This window comes from Pseudoliparis swirei, chromosome 5 (assembly GCF_029220125.1).
Source record: "Pseudoliparis swirei isolate HS2019 ecotype Mariana Trench chromosome 5, NWPU_hadal_v1, whole genome shotgun sequence".
NCBI lineage: Eukaryota > Metazoa > Chordata > Actinopteri > Perciformes > Liparidae > Pseudoliparis > Pseudoliparis swirei.
Window position 1 is genome coordinate 26,052,700 of NC_079392.1, and position 27,606 is coordinate 26,080,305.

Here is a 27,606-nt window from a genome sequence, read left to right on the forward strand (position 1 = left end):
ATGAGATAAAATTGTGTAGAATTAAATGAGGGAAAATGCAATACCCCCACCCCCCCACCCCCAGTCAATAACAATATTATATATCTTTTAATTATTGTCGCATTCTCTGTGGATCAAAATATCTCTTTGATTCAGACTAAAATATCTCAATATCTTTTGGAAGAGATTGATATCAAATTATAAAACGACATTTGTGGTTCCCAGAGGATGAAGGAGGCCCTGGTAACCCCCTCAGACTTTTTGGGGAGGTCAAAGGTTTTACTTATCCTGAGAAATAAATCAACACATACTGAAAACAATTTGAAGAGAGTCTGAAGTCATATTGGACGGATAACTCTCAGTGGTTTTAATTTTTTTTTTCGTCAAACAAGGATTTTTTATTCCTGTTGGTGAAGGGTGATGCAACACTAACTGAAGTCTATGCTTCATGTGTTAAAGCTGCATTCTCTCTCCTGACCACCAGGGGGCGACTCCTCTGGTTGTATAGAAGTCTATGCTTCATGTGTTAAAGCTGCATTATCTCTCCTGACCACCAGGGGGCGACTCCTCTGGTTGTATAGAAGTCTATGCTTCATGTGTTAAAGCTGCATTCTCTCTCCTGACCACCAGGGGGCTCCTCTGGTTGTATAGAAGTCTCTATAGTGACTCTACTTCTCTCTTGATGTATTCCCTCAGTAAACATTGTAAACATGAGTTTATGTCTCAGTCTCTAGTTTCAAGTCTTCTTCTATACAGCATGATGTCATCATTTATACTTTATGGTCATTTAGAGTCTACAGACCATAAAGCAGGGGACGCTTTAGGGGCGGGGCTTAAGGTGATTGACAGGTGCACTAACAACATGTGAGGTTAATATCTAATATCCCAGATCGGTCCCTCACTGGACTTTTTACTCCTTTTTTAATTTCAGGCAGAACAATACAAGCCCCAGGATCACCGCGACAGCAATTATTGGTTATTATAATCTTAAATATAGTTATTAATAAGAATAGTGTGGCCTAATAAAACATCCTCACTTAGTTGCTGCCTTTTGAGGTATAAGTGTAATATAATTATTGAAGATAATTAAACCACAGAGCATCTCCTGCAGACTCCCGCTGCTTCTCCCCCAGGTGAACTCATCCAGCTGCCTCATTACGCCTCCGTGAGCCCCGCCCTCTCCTCCTCGTCATCCCTCCCTCCCTCCCTCCATCCATCCATCCTCCCATCATCCTCATCAACGGCCACAAGGTTTCTTCCAGGAAGCGCGCGTCGGGCAGTCGGATGCTCTGCTGGAATGAGAGAGAGCGAGAGAGAGAGAGAGAGAGAGAGAGAGAGAGAGAGAGAGAGAGAGAGAGAGAGGATCAGACATGGCTTCTAAGGAGATCACTGCCTCTGGTTTCGTGGGCGCGAGCAAAGACATCACAGGTGGGTACCGACACAAGACCGGTTCGGTCCATTTAGAACCACGCACGCGCGCGCGCTCCCCCCCCCCCTCATCCCTCCCCGGTACGTCCGCGTCCAGGATACCGGATGCTTTCTCTTTTTTTTTTACCGGACTGGCGACCGAACCGACGCATTGGACGGCGCGCGCGTCCTGAGCGACCCCCCCCCCCCCCCCGGTCCGCTTGGTCCTCCTCGGCGTGCGCGTGAATCCGTTGACGTGCACGGAGAATTATTTACAATGCAGGGAAATATAAATATATCTATCTATGTGTTGCTGTAGATGTGCTCTTCAGGTAGTAGACGCCCCCCAGCGTTAGGCCAGAGAGGGGAAAGGGGCGTGGTGATGCTGAGCGCGTGCGTGTTGTTTCCGGGCTCGAGCCCCTCCCCGGACCTGGACCCGGTTTTTGTAATCCGTGTTTATCCTGCAGCCGCCAGCTGGAGCGCTCTGTCGGTGGGTTGCATGCGTGTACGCGTGCGCGCGCGCGCGGGCCAAAGTGAAGAAGAGAGAGCCACATGTTCGCTGTGCATCTGGCCAACACGCGCGCGCACGAGCTGTGGACAAACAATACGTCCTTTTGTTGTTGTTGTTGTTGTTCTTGTTGGAAATATATATGTTCTCAAACGGTAACAAAGTGGAAGTGAACGCACGTGCACAGACACGCGCGCGCGCTGTAACACGTGCTCGTGCTCCGCCGCTGCGTTGATTGCTCCTAATGACCCCATTAGCCACACTGTGATGATTAATACTGAGGAGTCCCCGCCTCCTCATTCAGGCACTACGGTGGCCCCCGGGGCCACTGACTGACAGGGGGGGGGGGGGTGGGGTGAAGTGATGAAGATCTATGAGCTCATGTTCTGATCCATAAATCCTCTTCAGCAGCCAACATGCACCAAACTTTACACGTACGTTCATTCATAAATATATTATGAAGCTTTATGTAGAGGAGTGGAGAAGATGATGATGATGATGATGGTGTTGATGGTGATGATGATGATGATGAAGGTGATGGCGATGACTACGATGATGATGGTGATGATGGTGATGATGATGATGATGATGGTGATGATGATGTTGATGATGAAGATGCTCGACAGGAGCAGTTCTCAGTGCATCCTATACGGTGAGGTCGTCCTGCGTGTTGACCTCTGTGATCAGACGTTTAAACTTCTCTGAATGTCTCTTTGGGGTTCCGTGTCACGTGTACTTTGAATCCCTTTCAGGAGGATTTCTGAAATGCCTCAAAAGGTCAAAGTGATTCAGAGCATCGCCTTGATTGGACCTCCTTCTAACAGACCCAATTTAGAGCCAATCAGACCAGGGTATGCTTTAAGGGGCGGGGCTACCTTTTGAGTGACAGGTCTCAACCATACATGGCGTCCACTAACGAGCGACGTGGCCGAAGGTCGCAAAAGTTGGGCGAACTTTTGCGTTTATTCCTCTCTCACGTCGACGTGTTTTTCCTTTCTTTCTTTCTTTCTTTCTTTTCTTTCTTTTCCTTCGACAGAAAGCATCAGAAAGATCGTGGATAAATCCTCCATCAAGTTCATCCACGGGGTCAAGCTCGACACCAAGAGCGGCAAGACGGAGGACAGGATACTGGTGAGTCTCTCTCTCTCTCTGTCACAATTTACAGTTATTTACAGGATCTGGTTAAAGCGACACGAGAATAAAATGTTTTTTTTTAATGAAATATAATTTATTTTTGCTGCATTTTGTGACGTTGTTTTGGCGACTGTTTAAAATAAGCGTGCTCCTCGACCCCGCCTGGCGGGCTTTGGGGTTCTTTGTTGCCCCTCCTGCAGACTCCAGCTGCCACGCTTTAAACGTTTGACGTTTTTTCAGGTCAGAACTTCTTCAACGTTCAGATCCGTCGTTCCCGCTTCGTGAATTCATCTTGATTTATTAAACCGGTCGAGCTTCTCTCTCCAAAAGGGGAACGAAAAAAAGCAATGGGAGAGCTGTAATGTTATTACCGCTTTTCATTGGAGGAGGAGCACATGGAGGGAGGGGGGGAGGGGAGGGGGGGGGCTTTGTCTGGAGGGAGCGTTTTATCGGGGCCGTCGTAGAGGATGGAGTAAATGATGGAGAGAACCACTGCTCTTTGTTCTCCTTGATGGAGAGAGAGAGACAGTCACTTTTCTTTATTTTAATTTTAGGGTGGGCTCGCTGTGGAACCCCCCCCCCCCCAAATAATGGTGTAGCCCGTCGTCCACAGGCGAGCTCTCCGCTCGCTTTCGGGGTTAAAAACCTCACGTCGACTTTGCATTGCGCTTTAAGAAAGAAAGAAAGAAAAAAGATCTCCACTTCAGAACCGGCAGAAATTTACTAAATTAGCGGCGGTTAGCGTAGCGACAAATGCTACATTACCGTCGTGACACACGGAAAAAAAAGAAAGGAAGAAAGAAAAAAAGAAAGCTTTTAGCAGGATCGATGCATGAATATGGAAGTGCTCATCATTACCATGGAAACTCCCGGGTTATTTATGATCCGGTTACATTCTACGTGCTCCTCTCTCCTCCAGGTGCTCACAACATGGCGGCTCTACTTCCTGGCGCCGAAGCTTCCCGCCAAGGTCTCGTCTGCGTGTCTCCTGTCTCTGCAACATGAACCTCGTCCTCCTCTGCTTATGGATTATTAACTCTTGTCTGTCTGTGGAACCAACAGGTAGAAACCACCTTCAACTTCCTGGAGATCCGGGCGTTGAACTCGCACCCCGAGCACCAGGTGACGTCAGATGATGATTCAGCAGAACTCACAGAACTCTTTCAGAACTCCTGAGGAACATCTCCTGGTTCATCACTCATCTTCTTCTTCTTCTTCTTCTTTATCTTATTCTTCTTCTCCTTCCTTCTTGTTCTTGTTGTTGTTGTTGTTCTTCTTCTTCTTGTTTTTGTTCTTCTTCTTTTTCTTCTCCTTCCTTCTTGTTCTTGTTGTTGTTGTTGTTCTTCTTCTTCCTTCTTGTTCTTCTTGTTTTTGTTGTTGTTGTTCTTCTTCTTCTTCCTTCGTTTCACTTTATTCTGAAATAGAGAGTTGATGTAATAATCCTGTTTACTCTTCTAGCACTTTATTTTAAGTTGGTCTGAGGACAGACTTAATAATAATAATAATAATAATAATAATAACAATAATGTCTCCGTTCTTCCAGGTGATCATCGACACCGACAAGTCGGGCTACTCGCTGCGGTTCGAGTCCCGCGACCACCTGAACCACGTGGTCGGCCACATCAACTTCGCCCTGTCTCGGATATTCAACAACTCCATCTTCGCGTAAGTCGTCTCTCTTTTCCCTCGTCCGCCGAGCGACGACCGTGATTATTATTTGTATTACTTTTATTCTCACGCGTTTCACGACCTGGAGATGAAGACGAGCGCCCGTGTCTCGTGTCGTGTGTTCGCAGCCCGTCCATCGGCCGCTCGGACAGCGACCTCTCCGAGGGCAGCAGGAAGTACTCGCCCAGCTCGGAGACGTCGCCGGAGACCCAGCGGGTCTGCGGTGAGACGCCCAGCGGGGTCTGATATAATAAATTCATCACTCGGACAAATGTTTCCGTGCATGTTTGCTTTTGCCTTATTCATCGAGGCAGGAAGCAGCTGTTCATCTCACTTTGTGTGCCCCCCCCCCCCCCCCCCCTCTCTTAGGAGGCTTCTCGGAGACGTACGCCGCTCTGTGCGACTACAATGGCATCAGCTGCAAGGAGGAAGTGCAGTGGGTAAGAGCTGAGAGAGCCTGGGGGGGGGGGGGGGCAGCTTCACGGGGCTCATGGGTAGTGGATGCTCTCTGCAGGACGTGGACACCATCTACCACTCCCAGGACAGCCGAGAGTTCAACCTGCTGGACTTCAGCCACCTGGAGAGCAGGGATCTGGCCGTGATCGTGGCGTCGATGGCGTACAACACCTGGTTCACGAAGCTGTACTGCAAAGACCTGCGCATCGTGAGTTCTGCTGTCGGGTTATTTTGGGTCAAATTTTACAAACACACTTTATTTCCCTTAGAGTAGGAAACGAGACGTCCGTGAAGTATCAGAACTTTTATTTTTTTCCTCTACGAACTCTTGAACAGTTCTTATTTCAAAGCTACGACCAGGAACTCTCCTTTTGTGTTGATTGTGGCGCCCCCCTGTGGACGCACGCGGTAGTGCCTCCGAGCAGCAGACCGTTGTTCGGCCTCGCTTGTGAATCTTTCCTTTTTTTTCTTTTCTTCCAAGGGGTCAGAGGTCACCGAGCAGGTGCTGCACACAATCAGCAAATCCTCCAGCCTGGAGGAGATCACTCTGGAGAACGCCGGCTTAAAATCGTGAGTTCGCTCTTTTCATACGTTCGTACAGCCGCAGGCGGTGATTGGACGAGCTCATCGGAAGTCTCGCTGCGGCCTTTTTCGGTTTATCGACTGCTGAAAAAGAACAAGAGGACAAACGTAACGCATGTTTCTACGTTGTGTTCAGGGACTTCCCCCAGAAGATGTCCGCCGCCCTGTCGGAGAACCCTGCGTCCGTCATCCACTCGCTCAACCTGGCCCACAACTCCCTGGACAACCAGGGTACGGCACCGCGCGTTGGTTTGGGTCGAGCTGGACTTCCTTCCCGTCTCACACCTCTTGTGTGTGCGCCGCAGGTGTGTCCAACCTGATCCAGCAGATGTGTCGCCTCAGCAAAGGACTTCGGCTCCTCAACCTCTCCAAGACCTCCCTCACGTCCAAAGGTTTGGGCCCCTCCCCTTTTACACTGCCCCGCCTTAACGTCCCCATCAACGTATACAGTGGAGTCTGTTTTGCCCTTCGTTAAGCCCCGCCCCCCACCGCTGCTCCACCGTCAGCTTTAACGCATGAAGCGTAGACTTCTATACAACCAAAGGAGTCGCCCCCTGGTGGTCAGGAGAGAGAATGCAGCTTTAACACATTGCTTACCAGCCTCATGTGGGAGTGGACGACGCCATCATCTACCTGCTGCAACGAGCTCAGTGGCACCTGGATGGAACCGGTGTCTCTGTGAGAGTCACTTTCTTTGACTTCTCCAGTGCATTTAACACCATCCAGCCACTGCTGCTGAGTGAGAAGCTGCGGGTGGTCGGTGTGGACGCGTCCACCATCTCCTGGATCACTGACTACCTCACAGGCCACAGTTTGTCAGAATGGGCCGTGTGCTGTCTGGAACGGTGGTCAGTGATGTTGGAGCCCCACAGGGAACTGTTCTGTCTCCCTTCCTCTTCACCCTGTACACCAGTGACTTCCAGTCCAACACGGAGTCATGCCATCTGCAGAAGTACTCTGATGATTCTGCAGTGGTCGGGTGTATTAGGGATGGATGGGAGGAGGAGTACAGGGCAGTGGTGAGCGACTTTGTAAAGTGGGCCGATGAGAACCACCTGCGGCTGAACGTGGCCAAGACCAGAGAGATGGTGGTGGACTTCAGGAGGAAGGCGACAGCTCCTCCACCTCTGAGTGTCCTGGGAGTGGACGTGGACATGGTGGAGGAGGACCAGTACCTGGTGGAGGAGGACCAGTACCTGGGCGTCTCCATCGACAGCCGACTGAACTGGAAGGCCAACATCAACGCTGTGTACAAGAAGGGGATGAGTCGACTCTTTTTCCTGAGGAAGCTTCGATCCTTCAACGTGTGCAGCAAGATGCTGGAGTTATTCTACCAGTCGGTTGTCGCCAGTGTGCTGCACTTTGCCATTGTCTGCTGGGGGAGCAGCATCGGAGCCGGTGACACCAGCCGTCTTAACAAACTGGTTAGGAAGGCTGGCTCCATCATCGGCTGCCAGCTGGAGCACCTGGAACAGGTGGTGGAGAGGAGGACGTTGAAGAAACTGCTGTCCATACTGGACCACCCGGACCACCCAGAGGAGTACTTTCTCCAGACGTCTCCTCACGCTCCGCTGCCACAAGGACAGATACAGGAGAACATTCCTGCCGACGGCTATGAGGCTCTATAACAAATCACCTCTTGCCAGATCATAGTGCAATCACTGAATACTTACACTATGTTGATCTGCACTTCACACATCTCATTTGTTTGCACTACACACATACACACACATTTCATTTCATTTGCTCTGCACTCATACACACACTTTGCTTTTTGCACTCTGTCTATATTTAATATTTTTGTATTTGATTTGTCAGTGTTGTTGTGTGTTGTGTATGCATGTGTGTTGTATATTTACATATATATTTTGTTTTGTATTTTACTTTTATCTTACTTGTATACTTCTATATCTTTCATGCCTGTTTCTTATATTTTGCGTTTTGTTTTTTATTCTTGTGTGTTGCTGCTACTGTCACGACAAATTTCCCCTTGGGGATTAATAAAGTATATATCTATCTATCTATACAACCAGAGGAGTCGCCCCCTGGTGGTCAGGAGAGAGAATGCAGCTTTAACACATGAAGCATAGACTTCGATACAACCATATAGATACAACCATCTATATAACTAGATGCATGTTGTTTCCACCCCCCCGAGGCCCCTCAGGCTCCCAGTGGAGAACTTCCACACCACATTGAAGCTTCCCCTCACATCTGACCTGCAGCTGGAGATAATGAACCACGTGTGAGAGAGTTTTAATAATGTGCAACCTCCTCCCTCTCTCTCTCTCCCTCTCTCCCTCTCGCTCTCCCTCCCTCTCCTCTTCCCTTTCCTCTCAGGAGTGGTGTCTCTCTCTCAGGCCCTGTGCTCCAGTGATGAGTACTCTAACTCCCTGCTGCACCTGGACCTGAGCAAGAACCCCGGAGTCCTGTCCGGGGAGGACGCCTCGGTGAGGAAACACACACCACAACTACACACTCACACAACCGGGCATCTGAAGACATGTGTGTTCTTCTTCTTCTTGTTCTTCTTCTTCATCTTCTTCTTGTTATTCTTCCTTCTTCTTCTTCATCTTCTTCCCTCTTCTTCTTCTTCTTCTTCCTCCTTCTCTTCCTCCTCCTCCTTCTTCTCCCCCTTCTCCCTCTCCTCCTCCTCCTCCTCCTCCTCCTCCTTCCAGAACTTGTATCTGTTCCTGTCCCAGCCTAACTGCCTGGTCCATTTGGACCTGTCGGGCACCGACTGCTCCGTGGACTCGGTGAGTCTCTCTGAAGATGTCTCCGTGTCTCTCTGAGGCTCAGCCGGTGACTGTCCCTGTTCTCCTGCAGCTCTTCGGGGCTCTTCTGAGAGGATGCTGCGCTGATCTCTCCTTTCTCAATCTTTCCAAAAACTCCTTCTCCCACAGGTTAGTCACATCGTAGCTTAAGGCCTCCTCTCTCTCTCTCTCTATCTCTCGCCCTCTCTTTCTTTTCTCCTCCTTCGTTCACGATCTTCATCTCTTGTTCATCAGAGCTTTGTGGGAGTCGCCGCTGCACTGTGTGCAGAGATAAGACTCATGCATATTTAAACAGCTCTCCATCATTTGATCCTCCTCCTCTTCCCTCTTCTCTCTTACACCAACAATGTGACTTCCTTATTCTCTCTCCATCGTCCTCCATCCTCCCACAGGAGGGTGAAGGACACGCTGCCGCTGTTCCGCCAGTTCTTCAGCTCGGCCTTCAGCCTCACCCACCTCAGTTTGGCCTCCATGAAGCTTCCCCCCGACGTCCTGAGGTACCGATCGACAACCGCCGCCGCCTTGGTCCTCATGTTCTCTGTCTCCGAAATCGTGGGTCCAAACTCTCACTTCTTGTGTCCTCTCCCTTCTACTCAGGGCTCTCCTATCAGGGTTGACCTCCAATCCTCATATCAACGACCTTCATCTGGACATCAGTGGCTGTGAGGTAAGAGTTCATTATCTCCCCAGAACCGTGGTATTGATTGGATGAAAGTGTCTCAATACAGACTCCTTGCAGTTAGTTTAGATGATGCTTCCTGTTGGTCCAGTGGCTTCATATTGGTTACGGACCCTCAGAGGTCATGTTTACATGGGTCCACCAGATGTGGTGCCAACAACCCAAAGCGTTAAGGAGATATGAACATTTTGAATTTGAACAAACTTGGACTGGTTGTATAGAAGTCTCTGCTTCATGTGTTAAAGCTGCTTTCTCTCTCCTGACCACCAGGGGGCGACTCCTCTGGTTGTATAGAAGTCTATGCTTCATGTGTTAAAGCTGCATTCTCTCTCCTGACCACCAGGGGGCGACTCCTCTGGTTGTATAGAAGTATATGCTTCATGTGTTAAAGCTGCTTTCTCTCTCCTGACCACCAGGGGGCGACTCCTCTGATTGTATAGAAGTCTCTGCTTCATGTGTTAAAGCTGCATTCTCTCTCCTGACCACCAGGGGGCGACTCCTCTGGTTGTAATATAAGTCTCTGCTTCATGTGTTAAAGCTGCATTCTCTCTCCTGACCACCAGGGGGCGACTCCTCTGGTTGTATAGAAGTCTATGTTTCATGTGTTATAGCTGCATTCTCTCTCCTGACCACCAGGGGGTGACTCCTCTGGTTGTAGAGAAGTCCATGCTTCAAGGTTTATGAATGTTTTTTTCTGAAAGACTTTCAGTAAGATGTCTGAATGAAGTCGTGTTTTCGTGAATGTCTCGAAGCGTCTGAAACACAAAGTTCCCACACTCTGCGTGACACTGAAGTCACACGTTAACAGACACGTTCAAGTCACACGTTCAACGATCGTTAAAACTAAAACCCTCACACATGATGTCATTTGACAAACTTCCTCTACAATATTCAAAACATTGGATTTCTCTATTTTATATTTTCACAGGTTTTTCAAAGTGTGATTTACAGACTTCGAAATATATAAATGGAAACGATCACATCCCATCATAGTTCAACTCACTGGCAGGAGGAAGATTTTTTTTAAAGTATAATTTACTGAAGTAAAAGCAGCAAAACAACAAAGGAAAAATAAATAAACACAAAGGAAAAATGTAAAAATACAACAACATTAATATCTGTGCATATGTTGGTCCTCTCTCTCTCTCTCTCTCTCTCTCTCTCTCCCTCCCTCTCTCTCTCTCTCTCTCTCTCCAGCTTCGCTCGGCAGGAGCCTGTGTGATCCAGGAGCTCCTCCCCAGAGTTTCCTCCATCGGCACTCTGGACATGTCGGACAACGGTAGGGTGGTCCCTCCGTGACCTTGACCCCCCCCCCCCCCCCTGCATCAAGACATGTTGACCTGTGTGTGTGTGTGTGTGTGTGTGTGGGCAGGTCTCGATGCTGACCTGCTCACTGTGCTGCCGGCTCTCTCCAGACACCCCTCCCTCAAACACCTCCACCTGGGCAAGAACTTCAACATCAAGAGCAGGTGCTGCACGCAATAATGTGTGTGTGTGTGTGTGTGTGTGTGTGTGTATCTGTGTGTGAAACATGATGTAGATGTATATATATCTATATACAGTCTGGCCTCTGCTCTGTGTTCTGCAGGGTTCTGGATGAGGTTCTGCAGAAGCTGGTCCATCTCATGCAGGAGGAGGACTGTGTGAGTAATCAATGGATCAGCTGCGAAGTATTACAGTATATATATATATATATATATAGAGGGTAATATGATCCTCTTAAAGGGGACACGGCATGCACTTCCTCAGGTTCATACTCACGCCCTGGTTTAGGCGCCTGTCTCTTTAAGACCGGGGAACTGTCGCGTTCCCCTTCAAGGGTTCCTGGACACGTCGTGTTTTTGCAATATGTCACTGAGTCATTAATTATTGCTGTCTCTCTTGTGTCTGTATCACCACACACACACACAGTGTCAATAATTCATGCAGACATGTGTGCAAAGCGAGCGGTCACACACTTCATCCTCCTCTCTTCCTGCCGCTGGTGTGTTTGTGATTTATTGTAACCTAGATTAAACCTTCATACCCCCCCCCCCCCCCCCCCCAGGCCCTGCAGTCCCTGTCCCTGGCCGACTCGCGGCTGCGTTCCAGGGGCACCGTGCTGGTCAACGCCCTGGGCAGCAACACCTGCCTGAGGAAGGTGGACCTGAGCGGCAACAACATGGACGACATCGGGGCCAAGATGCTGAGCAAGGCGCTGCAGATCAACACCACGCTCAGGTGAGGGGGGGCGGGGGGGGGGGCATGGATAGAGAGAAGAATATTTCTTCATGGAGGTTTTGGTTCAACTCTTTTCTTGTGCTTCTCTTGTGTCTCAGGAGCGTGACGTGGGATCGCAACAACACCTCCGCAGCCGGGTTTCTGGATGTGGCCCGAGCCCTGGAACAGTAAGAGCATAAACATACAAGATATATATATATATATATATATATATTGATTTGCATGGGATGAACTCACAGTCGACCCGTTGCCCTGTTCTCTCTCTCTCTCTCTCAGTAACTTCACCTTGCAGTACATGCCTCTTCCCTTAAGTGACATCAGCCAGGCGTACCGCGTCGCCCCGGAGAGGACGGAGCAGGCGCTGACCAAGGTTAGCCTCGACCAACTCACCCTGTAGCCCCGCCCCTAAAGCGTCGCCCCCTGGTGGTCAGGAGAGGCCATGTTGACGTAGAGTGTTCACATCAATACTGGACCAGTTTTAAAGAAGTCTAATGACAAATATTTTAATTCCCGTCAAGGTGCATTTTAGAAACAGGGCCAAGACATAACATCCGCCTCCTCTCCTCGTTTCATTTTCTGCCCACTATTTGCATCATCCACTACCCCACCCCACCCACCCACAGATCCAGCGCTCCCTGGTGAGGAACAACCAGACGCAGCGCTTCTCTCAGCGTCAGGCTCTGCGGCTGCACCAGGGCCTGGTCACCAGCACCGCCGAGCAGGTAGCGCTCGCCACGCCACGCCGCGCCGTTTCATGTGTGACACGTGTAACCCCGCCCCTCCTCCACCTGTCTGTTTCCAAGGTGATGGAGCGCCTCTGCGTGCGCGTGCAGCAGCAGGTGTGCGTGTTACGAGGCGCCGGCGAGCTGGAGGAGATACAAGCCGCCAAACAGGTCCTGAAAGAGGCCAGGAACTCCCGCGCTGTGAGTGACGCCTGAGCGGAGCCCTTGAGTTATTTCAACAACAAAAATTAAGGCAACTTTTGATTTCTTGGCATATACTCAGAATGAGTTTTTTTATTTTATTTTATTTTCATAAATTATAATTTTTTTAAACTCAAACTTATTTAGTTTTCAACAACATAACAAAATGTATTTTTGTACATTTGTTTGGCCACATGATATTCAGGTGGAGTGCACAACACAACAAAAACAACAAAAATCAAATGTTGCTCATTCAGGGGAAATAAGGATCATAATGAATAGATTGCATGTCTCAGAAACTTGAGTCCATCTTCTTTCTTCTCCTCTTTTACCAGCTCTACCCGTCGCTGTGCGAGCTGGGTCACGTGCTCTCCGTGGACGGGCCGGTGCGCCAGCGGCTGGACTCTCTGGCCGGGGAACTCGCCAAAGCCGCGGACAAAGAGCTTCAGGTATAGATCACAGATCTATCGGAGGACCCTTTGGGGGCCGACTCCAGCGACTGACCACCGGGGGGGCTCTCTCTCTCCGCTGCAGGTGATCGTGGACTCCATGGTGTCGCTGTGCCGCGAGCTCTGCCCGCTGTCGGCCTGCGCGGCGGAGCGGTTGAGCCCGCCGCTGTCGTCGGTCTCCGAGCGCGTCTCCGTGCCGCGCTCCGCCATCCGGACGGCGCTGATGGAGCGAGCAGCGCAGGACATCCACCGGGCCTTAGAGTAAGAGATCCTAACCCAAGAGGAAGGTTGTGGATAACCTCTCGACCTTTCTAACCCCCCCGATCGATCGCCTTGCAGGGAAGTGAAGCTGTCGGTGGTCTCCTACCTCACCAACTCCATCGTGGACCAGATCCTGCAGGAGCTCTACGCCACCCACAAGACCCTGGTAGGTGGAGACACGGTTCTGGTCCCACGGTTTCATGTGTCTTGAGACGAAGTGACTGAAGGGCGCCGCTGTCCGTCTCCAGACTCGGCAGGTGTCTCACCTGAAGCACTGGGACAGGGGGGCAGATGACGGGACTGGCTGGAGGTTCAACAGACACCGAGACTCTCTGGAGATCACGGACGAGGAGCTCGGCACCAGCATCGTGAGTGTGGACAGAACACATGTCCGTATTTAAACTTATGACCAGAACTACGGCGACGCTCAGATGCCATGGTGGGTTTTCCTCTGGCCCCTGGAGCACTGAAGGTCCATCTTTAGAAAAAGACCGAGTTTCAGCAATACGTATCGTCAAGGGTACATTGCGTGTTCTGGCCTTTATAAGCGTCTCATTGGTTGGCTTCATCGAAGGTCTCGACTATCAGTCCGACCAGCGTTAATTCAGAATCAGAATAAGGTTCTACTGCCGAGTAGATTTACCTTTCAAGGAATTTGAAGAGTCAGACGGGGATCCCGGGCCTCGAAAGGTGTTTTTTCTTTTGGTATCCGTTGGGCCGGAGGGGAGGGACCGGTTGTGTCCAGGGTGGGAGGGGTCCGGCACAACCTTTGCCCGTCCAGTCAATCACCTTCTCGGCAGGGCGGATGATACGCTACCGGGCGGTGGAGGAAGAGGAGTTGAGGATGGACTCGATCATTGACGTTGACGATCGAGCGCTCCAGTGTTGATGCTGACGTCTCAAAAAAGTATATTTTTCTGAGGTCACGGTCATCTTTTGACAACCAAATTCGAGGCAGGTTGTTTTTTTCAAAAACGGATCAGACTCCCGGTCAAATGTACGGAGAAACAACCCCGAAGGCCTTTCAGTACCGCCGGTCACCGGCTGTTGGCCATATTATTTAAACAAGTAGTTTTGCACTAATTGACATTTTGACCTGAAGGTGGTGCTCGATTAAAAGAGGGTCACAGAAGTCGATGAACTGAGAACATCACGGCCATCCGTTCAATAGCTTCTTCGGAAATTGGACCAAAGTTAGACCCACAGATCGGTATGGCCGTCCCGAGAGTCACGCAACCAGCTTACCGCCGCCGTCATGCAATCTGTCCCACGGACTTCGTCGTTCACGAGCAGCCGTTTGGGTCGTTTGATCCCGTTTCCCTTCGGCTGAGTTATCAAGTTATTCACATCATCGACCATTTGATCCGCGTAAAGAAACTGCACCGGCAGAAGCTCCCGTCGGCCCGGAGGAGATCTCGGATCGTTGGTCTCTTCTTGTGCGTCTCGCTCTCACGCCATCCCTCAGCCTCTCTGGATGTGTTTTTCTCCTTCCTCTCCTTTCTTTATTTCCTCCCAGGACACAATAGCCATTAAGAAGCGCAGCTCCAGAACCAGACGGATACGACCTGTCTCCACCCGGCTGAGTGAGTACCGCGGTGTTTCCACGGCGTCTCTCGGGGCTCCATTAGTGGGCTTCTTTCTTTCTGTTTTCCACTCTCCCGTCCGTCCATCTGAGAAGTTAATGGCTGTTTACATCCGACCCGAGCCGAGTCTCGAGTCGCCGCATCTCGGAACTGTCTTCCTGTAGCTCCGCCCACTCGACCGAGCTTCCTGCCGAGTGTTCTCGGCCCTCACGGCCTCTGTGACCTTCCCTCCCGCCTCCAGGCCTGTGCGACGACTCCAGCTGCTCGCCGCCGCCCTCCGTGCCGTCGTACCCCTCGCCGCTGTCCCGCTCGGCATCCTGGGAAGGCCTGTCGGAGCTGCCCACGCTGGGCCTGCCGCTCCATCACGTGACGAGGGTTCGGCCGAGGCCTCCGCGCCGGCACAAGGGAGGCCACGTCCTGGCTGAGGCGGTGAGGCGGGTTGAGCAAGGCACCTTTTGACACATTGGGCCGAGTAGTCGTTTGAATTGTTTATTCCAGAACATATCTATCCATCCATCCATCCATCGAATGTATCTATCCATCCATCCATCCATCGAATGTATCTATCCATCCATCCATCCATCGAATTCAATTCAATTCAGTTTATTTGTATAGCCCAATTTCACAAATTACAAATTTGTCTCGGAGTGCTTTACAATCTGTACACATAGACATCCCTGCCCCAAAACCTCACATCGGACCAGGAAAAACTCCCAAATAACCCTTCAGGGGGAAAAAAAGGGAAGAAACCTTCAGGAGAGCAACAGAGGAGGATCCCTCTCCAGGATGGACAGAACAATAGATGTCATGTGACCAGAAGGACAGATTTAGAGTTTAAATACATTCAATGAATGTGACAGAGTGTATGAATAGTTCATAGTAGGCATATTCCACGATGGAGACCTCCACGATCCATCAGGCAGATGGCGGTAGAGAGGAGGAGTGGGCGGAGTCTCAACAGGACAGTGGCATAGTCAGGAGCAGGAATTCCACGACCCAGACCTCGATGATCCATCAGGCAGATAGGATCTATGCCGTCTCATAGGGTCCGATGACCCCATGAGACGTGAAGTCAAAAGGACTCCGGGGAGAAAGCAGAGTTAGTAACGTGTGATTGAGAGATGACAATTCATCCTTAAGGAGAGAAAAAAGAGGAGATAGGTACTCAGTGCATCCTAAACGTCCCCCGGCAGCTATAAGCCTATAGCAGCATATCAAGGGGCTGGACCAGGTGAACCTGATTCAGCCCTAACTATAAGCTCTGTCAAAGAGGAAGGTCTTAAGTCTACTCTTAAACGAGGTGACTGTGTCTGCCTCCCGGACTGAAGGTGGAAGCTGGTTCCATAGAAGAGGAGCTTGATAACTAAAGGCTCTGGCTCCCATTCTACTTTTTAAGACTCTAGGAACTACAAGTAGTCCCGCATTTAGTGAGGCAGCTCTCTAGTGGGGCAATATGGTACTACAAGCTCCTTAAGATATGATGGAGCATCACCAATCAAGGCTTTGTACGTTAAGAGAAGAATTTTAAAAGTGATTCTTGATTTTACTGGGAGCCAGTGCAGAGCAGCTAGTGCAGGAGTGATGTGATCTCTTTTCTTAGTTTTAGTGAGAACACGAGCTGCAGCATTCTGGATCAACTGGAGGGACCTAAGAGATTTATTAGAGCAGCCTGATAATAAGGAGTTGCAGTAATCCAGTCTCGAAGTAACGAACGCGTGAACCAATTTTTCTGCATCTTTTTGAGACAAGATGTATCTATCCATCCATCCATCCATTGAATGTATCTATCCATCCATTGAATGTATCTATCCATCCATCGAATGTATCTATCCATCCATCCATCCATTGAACATATCTATCCATCCATCGAATGTATCTATCCATCCATCCATCGAACTTATCTATCCATTGAACATATCTATCCATCCATCCATCTATCTGATCCATCCATCTCTTTAAATATCTATAGTATTGAACACATCTATCCATCCATCGAACGTATCCATCGAACATATTTATCTATCCATCTCTTTAAATATCTATCAAATCAAACATATCCATCTATCGATCTATCGGATCCATCATCCATCTATCTATCTATCTACATATCTATCTATCTATCTATCCATCTCTTCAAATATCTCTCCTCTCTAACATATCCATTTATCTATCTATCTGATCCATCCATCTCTCCATGTATAATCCTCCCGTGTCCTGCTGTCTCTTTAGAGGTGAAGAACACAAAGTGGAGGCTGCTTCTCATCTTCTCATCACTCCATCTCACTCAGCCACAGACCCATTTGTTTTATTGCATACAGAACATTTACAAATGAAACCCAGCGCGGGTCGACTGACCTATATTAAAGAGAGTTTGTGTGTGTGTGTGTGTGTGTGTGTGTGTGCAGCATTGCAGTGAAAATGGAGGAATAAGTCCTCTTGATGGCGGCCTCCCAGACTTCTATACTAAGCGAGTTCTCCCTGACAGGTACATTATATTTATTATCTCTATCATAATATTAATCCCTTGGTTTGATTACCAGTCACTTTTATACGAAACTATTTAAGCCCCTCCTCCCTCAAACTGCTGTAATAATACTGTATATTGAAATGATTTTCCATTTTCACTGAGTTAAATCTTTTAATCCAGACACAGCCCCGATCATAACCACCAAATATTCATACGTTTACAGAACTTTAACCCTTTAAATGCCGTTTCAATCCGATGGGAAAGATTAGAGACGACAGTTTTGAAATAGTATAATTCAGGATGTTATGAGGTTTCAATGGGGACTTGTTTAGCCTGACATCCCAACATGATGACCGGTCTCTCTCCTCTCTCTCCTCTCTCCTCTCTCTCCTCTCTCTCTCCTCTCTCTCCCCTCTCTCTTCCCTCTCTCTCCTCTCTCTCTCTCCTCTCTCTCTCTTCCCTCTCTTCCCTCTCTCTCCTCTCTCTCTCTCTCTCCTCTCTCTCTCCTCCCTCTCTCCCCTCTCTCTTCCCTCTCTCTCCTCTCTCTCTCTCTCTCTCCTCTCTCTCTCTCCTCTCTCTCTCTCTCTCCTCCCTCTCTCTCCTCTCTCATTACATCTCATTTGGCTGACCTCTCTCCAAAGCTCTCTCTCTCTTACATCTCATTCACTCTAGACCTCTCTCAACTCTTAAGTCTCTCTCCCTCTCGACTCGGGATTGAACCTCCAACCCCTGATTGAAAGACGGACCTCTCCCTCTCTCCCATAGTCTCTTCCCTCTCTCTTCCCTCTCTCTCCTCTCTCGCCCCTCTCTCTTCCCTCTCTCTCCTCTCTCCTCTCTCTCTCACCTCTCTCTCTCTCCCCTCTCTCCCCCTCTCTCTCTCCTCTCTCAGCCAGCTCTCCTCGCTGCACAACGCCCACTCGCTGAGGAGGAAGAAGAGGAGGAACATGCTGGCCATCTTCGGTTTCCGTAGGAACCGCAACCAGACGCCGTCCAATCAGGGGCCGGAGCCCGAAGCCGAGGTTTACGGAGACGGGTGTCACTTTGTTGCTCCGGCGACCTCGGGGTTCGTGTGTGTGTGCACAAACAAACAAACAAAAACACAAACAACACAACACACATTAGGTATCACAGCAGCCCAGGGATAGCTGGCTTTGTATCCATGGCAACGCTGCAACGATAATCTGATAGTCGGCTAATTCGGCGTGATTTTAAATGGTGCCAGTTTTCCAAAAATGGTGGTGGTGGTGCTGGTGGGGGGGGGGGGGGGGGCATGACGGTGTCACATTTTCTGTCCATATTCTTCGGCACACAGACAAATATCGCTCCCAAATTTCCTCAAATGTCTCTGTTGACACGAGAAATGGCCGCCAGCTGCCAAAGAGCCGGCGGGCCGATGCCGGAAAGTGTGCACAGATGCAGACGACGACCGAGCGTCAAACACGGATTATGGCGGCAAGATGGCGGATTTACGGCAGCCCAAAAAAAAAGCCCCTTCTTAATCGCGCTGTCCTCAGAGCTAACGTTAGCCTCCGTGTTTTAATCTGAGGGTCGAGCGGTTCCTCTTTCAGGGCGGCCACGGAGAACGTGTACACGCTGCTGCTGCAGCCGCCGAGGGCCGCCGCCAGAGCCGGGTCTCCCGGGGAAGTGGCCGACGGGAAAGGGAGCGACCAGCCGGGGAAAAACACTCTGGTGCTGAGTCCGCCGCCGCCGGGCGCTCCTCTCTCGGGCGCCGAGGGAAACAAAGACGCCTTCTGCTCTCCCAGAGAGGTGAAATCACTGACTTGTGTTTTAGGGGACACGAGTGTCCTCCTGGAAGACAGTTTGAAACGGTTTGAAACGGTTTGAAACAATTTGAAACAATTTTAAACAGTTTGAAACAGTTTGAAACAGTTTGAAACAATTTGAAACAATTTGAAACGGTTTGAAACAGTTTGAAACAAGTTTGAAACAATTTGAAACAGTTTGAAACAACAGTTTGAAACAATTTGAAACAGTTTGAAACTATTTGAAACAATTTGAAACGGTTTGAAACGGTTTGAAACCATTTTAAACAATTTGAAACAGTTTGAAAGAGTTTGAAACTATTTGAAACTATTTGAAACGGTTTGAAACCATTTTAAACAATTTGAAACAGTTTGAAACAGTTTGAAACAATTTGAAAGAGTTTGAAACAATTTGAAACCGTTTGAAACCATTTGAAACAGTTTGAAACAGTTTGAAACAATTTGAAACAGTTTGAAACAGTTTGAAACAGTTTGAAACAGCTGCCAGAGCATGAAACAATAAAATGTGCGCTTCTCTAGTTCGGGAGCCTGATGTTTGGGGCCGGGTCCGGACCGGTCCACAAGCCTCCACCGTAGGTGCGATCGTCTCCTTTGACCTCTTCTCGTTCTGTTTTCCTCAGACATCCGAGGCGGATGCCGTCTTCGAACACCCGTTGGAATCGGACCGGTACTGGACGGACGGCAAGCAGAGGACCACGGAGGACAAGCCGCGGCCGGAGGCCCAGACCACAGAGAGGCAACCTGACCGGCACTGGACCGAGAGCCGACACCTGGACCGGCAGTGGACCGTCGACCGGCACACCCAGCGGCAGATCGACCGGAAGATAGAGAGACAGTGGATGGGCGGCCGGCAGATCGACCGCTCGTGGTCGGAACACCGGCCGGCGGACGCGCCGGCGGACGGCCAGCGGACCGAGGGCCGGCCGGCCGGCAGGAGGACCGAGAGGCAAGTGCAGCCGCTTCTTTTGGCTCAAAGGCCGCTGCCTCCGTACCCGTCGGACAGGACGCCCTCGCCGAAGGAGACGGATCCCCTGAGGAGCGCAGAAGCGTCGGCGGCTTCGGCGGCGGCTTCGGACCGGCATCAGCAGGACGCGCAGAGGGAAAGACAACTGAGTCCTGACGCCGGCGGAGGGTTCCCGGATGGATGGAGGACCAGCGGAGGAGGACGAGCTGCCCCAGGTGCACCGAAACCGGATCCCCCGCCGCAAAGCAGCAAACCCAGCATGTCCCGGCTGAGGCCGAGGCATCGTCTGGAGAGCTCCGACACTCTGCCGGGGACCCCCGAAGGTCCGCCCGCCACGGTTTGGAAAGGACGTTCCGGCTGTTGACGGTGGCGGTGACTTCTCTTCTTTTCTTTGACTCGCAGGTATGGAGGAGGAAGAAGAGGATGTGGAGAAGGATCCCGGAAAGACCGAAAAGAAAGAGAGAGAAAAAAGAAGAGACTCGGAGGGTCATCCTCCTCCGATTCCAGAAAAGGTCAGCATCAATAAACTGTGTGCTGACGTACTGCTTTGAGCCATTACTGCACATCTAGAGCAAATGTGCCGGTTGCAATAATTGTCTTTTTCTTCTGGTCCACACAAAAATCAGCCAAAGTCGTCCTCGTATGCGATTTTCCCAAAAGAATCGGTCAATGAGAGGAGCTTGCCTCCTCCTCCGGCGCCGCCTCCAGTTCACAAGCCCGCATACGGATTCCCAGACAGAGCTGCGAGTCAAGGTAACTAATTTGACTTCTAGTCGCCCCCTGGTGGTCACTACAGAGAATGCAGCCTTAACACATGAAGCATAGACTTCTATACAACCAGAGGAGTCGCCCCCTGGTGGTCACTACAGAGAATGCAGCTTTAAAACATAAAGCATGGACTTCTATACAACCAGAGGAATCGCCCCCTGGTGGTCAGGAGAGAGAATGCAGCTTTAACACATGAAGCATAGACTTCTATACAACCAGAGGGGTCGCCCCTGGTGGTCAGGAGAGAGAATGCAGCTTTAACACATGAAGCATAGACTTCTATACAACCAGAGGGGTCGCCCCTGGTGGTCAGGAGAGAGAATGCAGCTTTAACACATGATGTATAGACTTCTATACAACCAGAGGAGTCGCCCACGTTAGAGACCATGCAGCTGTAAGGCTCTTGAAGCTGCATTGGCTTCACTTTTCAGACGTATCTTGACAATACCTAACACTCGTGTTCCTCACCACATACAAACCAATGTGTCTTTCTCACCTGTTCAGGTGACGAAGGACTGCGACCTCCGGCTCCGGTGAAACCACAGAGAAACAGAAAGGCCATGTCTTGTGACGCAGGTGCAGCTGGTCTTTACTCCCATCTCAGTAAACACAATTAGTAATTAACCTCCGCGTATACCGGTATATATATGAATATATATATATATATATATATATATATATATTCATGTTGGGAAGTCATGTATTTCTGTTTATCTGCGTCTGTATCTAACTGTTATTTTGTGTTTTCTGTGTGTGTTTCTGTGTCCTCACTGAACTCAGGCACTGACAGGGACAGCCCTAATAACGTTGAGAAGCCCCCAAATCGCAAACCCCCCGAGAAAAAACCTAGACTACCCCAAAACAGAAATAAGTCACTGGACTTGTCTGGTACACGTCTCTGTTTTATTTATATACATGTATTTGTGTGTGTGTGTGTGTGTGTGTGTGTGTGTGTGTGTGTGTGTCGCAAGTGTGAGTCAGGTGGTAGTATAACTATCATTATATATGTTGCTAACATTCATTAACTAGAAAAAAATAATGGAAATTCAGTGGATATTTCCCGCCAAAATGTTACAAGTTGTGATCTGATACTTGTATTGATCAGCATGGATATGAAATGGTTGTATATATTTATACAGTATATATATATATTGTTTATATTGTTTTTTGTTGCTGAACAGTTTCCTGTCCTCTCTTGTTTTATAGACGGCCTCGACTCGGCCTCCGATCACAGCGAACTGGTGTGATGCCCAACGCTGTTCGCTTCATTTCAACGAGGACACGAAGAAGAAGAAGAAGAAGAAGAAGAAGAAGAAGAAGAAGTCAGATGGAGGCCATAATGCATTAATCACACGCTTCTTCTGAAACGCTCACTTTTCTTAAAGGGCCAGTACCGACGTTCTGAAGTGTGTTTGTGTGAGCTTCTTCTTCTCCTGCAGTAAAACAAGCGGTAGAAACTCACACCAACAGTCTTCTCAACATCACAGCTGACCCTCCGCTGTCTCGTTCCTCCTCTTCACACCTCTTCGTCTTTGCTTTCACATGAAAAGCTCTCTTTGTAGCGACAGTATTTTCGACAGTATTTGCTAAAGCCAGACGGCCATTTTGTCTTTTCGTGTCGGAGAATCGTGGCTTTTGCTCGACAGGAAGAACAACTAATGTTTATTCTTTCTTAGAATGTGATTTCTAAAACATATCTGCGATAGCATTTCTTAACCGCCGATACGGTCCATTGTGTGCGTCCGACTCTCGGAAGCGAGTCACTTCTTATCAGAGGAAACTTGATGCTTTTTATCTAGTTTTGCTTTCAGGAAACTGAAAGGGTATTATATATTTTATAGAGAAAAATAAATATTATGTATGAGCACCCCTCGCTGTATGAATAAAACACTAAAGGAAAACTACCGTGACTCCTGACTGGCTGTTACCGTTAGCTTGCGTTGGCTTGCTTTGGCTTGCGTTGACTTGCGTTAGCTTAAACCCGATGTGGTTCCCACTGCATTTAGATGAAACACGTTACATTAAATGTATTGTTTCATAACATTTTAACAATTAAGATGATTTTATAGATATATTAATGAAAGCAGGAAGCTAATTGTACAATAGATGATGAGGAATAGTGAGGAAACTCACCAGTAGAGTTAAGGTTAGTTATAGTAAATGTACCACGAGGCCCGTATACTCTCCGGGGGATCATTTAAAGGTATTATTGTAAATTGCAAGATGAATTATAAATATGTCTTCATTGTGAAATGAACCCCTACATTGGAAAAAAAGGACTAAGAGACAAATGCTAATGAACTTTAAAGGGAAATATTGTACTTTTTAATGCACTTAATTTATCTGACAGCTTTAGTTACTTGTTAATTTATTATTTTCAAACTTCTGCAATGGGAAGATGTTCTAATTTTACTTTTAATGATTTAAATGCATTTTCTTTCTATATAACTATATAATAATCATTTTAAGGTTTGGACTGTTAGTTTCATTACTTCCTCCAAATTTGCATTAATTTTATAAACCAATCAATTGATAATTGGGGGGAAATAATAAGTAGATTAAACGATAGTTAAAATTATGGTTTATGAAGAGTTAAAAATGTTAGAAAATGATTAAAATCTTAATTTTATATTAATGCATGAGTAAGACAACATTGTATTATTTTATATACATTAGTAAAACAGTAACAGCAGAAATGTTGATACTTTTAATACTTAAATTATATTTCCCACTTAATTAATGCTAATTTGAGTCTAATTGGTTCGTTATCACGCTCAACAAGTTACAAATTGAGAGTAATAGCGAATAACTAAAGCTGTAAGAAAAAGAAAAACATCCGACCGACTGGTTTCATTTCCTCATATTCAGAAGTCAAAGAATGTGATAAACAGCAGGGGGCGACGGATGCCTAGAAATAAGGCACACACACACACACACACACACACACCAATAGCACACACATGATTTCAGTCTGTCAGGTTGTCCTTAGCAACTGAACCGTGACCTTTCTCTTCCACAGACTGTATAATGAGTCAGACGGAGTCTGAGAGGAAACCTGCTCACTTTGTCCACGTGTCGGTGGAGAGGCAGCTTTATTGTTTACTTCATTTTTTATTAAACAATGTCAGTGTTTGTTGGTTTTAATGAGCAAAAAGCTTCCGAGGAAACGTCAAGCAGCTCCTGGAAGACTGAAGATCGTTATGTGGAAGCTCCATTCTGGAAATGTGAGGAGAAGAAAACTTTATATGAAGTCAATTTAAATGACTTACAGGATCCATTTAAATAAAGCATTTGTGTGTCAAGATAATGAGAAAACCTCTCAAAATAATGATGGTATGTCTCAAAATAATGAGTTACTATCTCAAAATAATGAGTTACTATCTCAAAATAATAATTTTATATCTCAAAATAATGATTTAGTATAAAAAAATAATGATTTAATATCTCAGAATAATGAGTTAGTATCTCTAGATATTAACTTAGTATCTCAAAGTATTGATTTAATGTCTCAAAATAATGAGTTATTATCTCAAAATAATGAGTTAGTATCTCAAATGTTTTTTTTTAAAGAAATGTAATTTTAAAAAGAAGAGAAAGGAGAAATTTGAGCCACATTTTCCTTCTTGGCAGTAAGTTTTCCTTTAGATGTCATTTTAAGACGTGAGATGCACATCACATCACGCCGGCCACGAACGCATCATGCCCCCTCTCATAGCTCTGCTGCGGTTGCCTAGCAACGCCATCGCACAAAACGGGCCGAGAGAGAGAACATGTGTGGGAGGAGAAAGATGCGTGAAATAATAATAAAAAAGGATGCAGGCAGTCGACAGCAATGTGCACGATGGTGCTCACACAAAACCTCACGAAGTACAGATCATCTTCCTCTTCTTCTTCTTCCTCTTCTTCCTCTTCCTCTTCTTCTTCCTCTTCCTCTTCTTTCTGTCCTGAACGAGGATCCTCAGTGTGTGAGAGAAGGACACACGCACACACACACACACACACACACACACACACACAGTTAATCTACTACACTACACAAGTATTTTATCCTATTTATTTTATTTTTTTAAATTTTGTTTATTGTTAATATTATTATATGTTATATGTTATATTATTATTTATTTTACCGATATTTAACATTATCATTTGCTTATTATCATTGGCTTTTATTTTGTGTTGTATGAATTTACTTATCAACATTATTATTTATACATTTATATTTTATTATAAAAATATTATTATAATTATTTAGGATTATTTCCATTATCATTTATTTTACCTATAATTTACTTTATTATTTATTTATTTCTTCCTTATTATTATTATTATTTGTATTTGTGTTGTATGTATTTACTTGTATTTATATATATTATAATACATATATTATTATTATTATTTAATATTATTTACATTGTCATATTTTAAATGTGTTGTCCTTCTTTTTCCTCTTCTTCTTATTAATGCTATTATTTTTAATTACTTTTAATATTATTGCTATTATGTAATTACTTCATCCTCTCATCTATTGACATACTCATATTCATATTTCTGTCTCCTGCACATTCCTCTGGTCACAGTTATATTAAAAGTCTCTTTTGTGTGTGTTTTATTTAAACTTTTTGTACTAAATTAAAATAAATGAAATAAGGATGAGGTTTATTAATGAAACATTATTGTGATGACTCTCGATGACGACGACGACTAATTTAATGTCGTTACCACCACGTTGACAAAAAAAGAGTAAAGGTCAAGAGCTCCTCAGAGGCGGTCGTCATGGCAACCGTCTCCCTAACAACCGCCTCCGGTGTGACCTGGTTGCCCCCCTCTCCACCCACGTGAAATGATAGGAATGAATGGTGAATGCTATAAGTTCGCTTAAACACACACTTATGACACACACACACACACACACACACACCGAGATGCAAACATAATAATCATTGAATCTAAAATGCTTTATCATGATAATAATATCTGAACATGAGTGCAGGTGTACTGATGGAGCTTCAGCCTCCATGTGACACCTCCTCTTCCTCAAGTGCATCGTTTACATAAATAAGTGGATTTTTAATAGTTAAAGTATACAATAATACAATAAAGTATACATCTACCATCTACCATCTAAATCGTCATAATCCTGTATAACCATCAGACGGGAGGAGCTGACGGAGGAACAGATGTAGCGTCATCCCTCGGTCTGGTGGAGGAGCCGATGTATCGACCACCTTCATCCCTTCATCCCTCTCCTCCTCCCATATAACCTCCCCATCTGCACGCCTCGTTCCTTGATGAAGGCGATGAAGATGTGTTGATGGGTCGTGCCGGCAGGTCACATGACGGAGGAGTGTGTGACCGACATGACTTCAGTCGTGAGGTGAAGCGTTGAGTCCATCAGAGGGACGTTATATTGGAGTTTATGAATTATTGCCAAAATAATGTAGATATTATCCCTGTAATCACCAATATATATTAAAGATGGACACACAGCTGTAAATACTTAAAAACACAAACAATTATAGCATAGACTTCTATACAACCAGAGGAATCGCCCCTAGTGGTCAGTAGAGAGAATGCAGCTTTAACACATGAAGCATAGACTTCTAAACAACCATAGGAGTCTCCCCCTGGTGGTCAGGAGATAGAATGCAGCTTTAACACATGAAGCAGAGACTTCTATACAACCAGAGGAGTCGCCCCCTGGTGGTCAGTAGAGAGAATGCAGCTTTAACACATGAAGCATAGACTTCTATACAACCAGAGGAGTCGCCCCCTGGTGGCCAGGAGAGAGAATGCAGCTTTAACACATGAAGCATAGACTTCTATACAACCAGAGGAGTCGCCCCCTGGTGGCCATGAGAGAGAATGCAGCTTTAACACATGAAGCATAGACTTCTATACAACCAGAGGAGTCGCCCCCTTGTGGTCAGGAGAGAGAATGCAGCTTTAACACATGAAGCATAGACTTATATACAACCAGAGGAGTCGCCCCCTAGTGGTCAGTAGAGAGAATGCAGCTATAACACATGAAGCATAGACTTCTATACAACCAGAGGAGTCGCCCCCTGGTGGTCAGGAGAGAGAATGCAGCTTTAACACATGAAGCATAGACTTCTATACAACCAGAGGAGTCGCCCCCTGGTGGTCAGGAGAGAGAATGCAGCTTTAACACATGCATAGGATGAGGAGCGCTCGTTGATCTGAATGGTCAGCCTCGGCCGGTGAGATAATGGCCGCTCAGCTTATGTCTACATTACAGATGGTTTATGAACGCATGGATATCCTTTAATCTGACACTAGTTTCAGGGCCAGAGTCGTCTCTAATCCCATGAGCAGCCGATCAGTCCACTCACATGAGACCACAAACAAACACAAACAACACAGTCCAAGATGGAAAGAATTTATCGTAAGAACGGCGATGAAACACTAACTTGTAATAGAAAAGTTAAGAGGCGGTTCTAAACCGATCTGGGATCAGTATTTAAATGATGCAGAACCTCCTCTCCCACCTGTGAATACAGACCCATCGGTGTCCTGTCAACGGGGTCAAAGGTCGTGGAGAAGGTGGCGGCTGAGCCAATCACTCAACATCAATATGACGAAATAACAATTCCCATTGGATGAAAGTGACATGGACTGAATCCTATTGGCTGAGCAGATCCCAGCAGGGAGACTCCTCTACTTCATGCCTTTTTATTGTTGATTATCTGAGTTATAGACTGATATTGTACACACTCTGCCCGCTTTATGTTTACAACACAACGTAATGGTGTCTCTATAGCCCATGTATCTATTTAAGTCTTATTTATTAGCGTTGTGTGTGTTTTGTAGTGTATTAATATCCCGTATAGTCGCTATGATGTATCGCCTCATCTTTATTGTGTCTGCCTGCTTTGTAAGGAGTGAATAATGCAGGAGGAGGTTCTCATCAATCTTTTATTCACTGTTTTTCAGAGTGACTTTGTAACATCAGTCCAGGTGAGGAGGAGCCCCTCACTGGGGA

At 47.1% G+C, this 27,606-nt stretch overlaps 1 protein-coding gene across 4 annotated transcripts; it reads left to right on the forward strand.

Annotated features, from left to right (window-relative positions):
* The first annotated feature begins 1,349 nt into the window (after positions 1-1,349).
* Positions 1,350-22,510, forward strand: LOC130194347 (capping protein, Arp2/3 and myosin-I linker protein 3-like). 4 transcript variants are annotated; one of them, XM_056415320.1, is made up of 39 exons: positions 1,350-1,407; positions 2,931-3,025; positions 3,948-3,998; positions 4,091-4,150; positions 4,572-4,693; positions 4,825-4,919; positions 5,066-5,136; positions 5,211-5,360; positions 5,634-5,722; positions 5,871-5,965; positions 6,040-6,126; positions 8,075-8,184; positions 8,413-8,490; positions 8,561-8,637; positions 8,901-9,005; positions 9,106-9,175; positions 10,385-10,466; positions 10,560-10,656; positions 10,776-10,830; positions 11,235-11,407; positions 11,506-11,574; positions 11,684-11,777; positions 12,031-12,129; positions 12,211-12,330; positions 12,666-12,779; positions 12,865-13,040; positions 13,119-13,206; positions 13,289-13,408; positions 14,557-14,623; positions 14,865-15,052; positions 17,029-17,108; positions 17,980-18,153; positions 18,659-18,857; positions 19,495-20,161; positions 20,241-20,350; positions 20,465-20,591; positions 21,111-21,182; positions 21,387-21,500; positions 21,813-22,510. In XM_056415320.1, exons 1-39 carry the CDS (start codon positions 1,350-1,352, stop codon positions 21,851-21,853), a joined length of 4,539 nt encoding a protein of 1,512 aa, XP_056271295.1. In that variant the 3' UTR covers positions 21,854-22,510. The 4 variants fall into 4 exon arrangements, with proteins under 4 accessions (XP_056271295.1, XP_056271296.1, XP_056271297.1 ...); XM_056415321.1 differs by having other exon boundaries at positions 21,387-21,494; XM_056415322.1 differs by lacking the exon at positions 21,387-21,500.
* The last annotated feature ends 5,096 nt before the right edge of the window (positions 22,511-27,606 follow it).

Coding starts and splice junctions, on each gene's coding strand:
- LOC130194347 (XM_056415320.1), top strand. CDS start 1,350: ATGGCTTCTAAGGAGATCACTGCCTCTGGTTTCGTGGGCGCGAGCAAA. Junction 8,491..8,560: donor CCGACTGCTCCGTGGACTCG/GTGAGTCTCTCT, acceptor GTTCTCCTGCAG/CTCTTCGGGGCTCTTCTGAG. Junction 9,006..9,105: donor CTTCCCCCCGACGTCCTGAG/GTACCGATCGAC, acceptor CCTTCTACTCAG/GGCTCTCCTATCAGGGTTGA.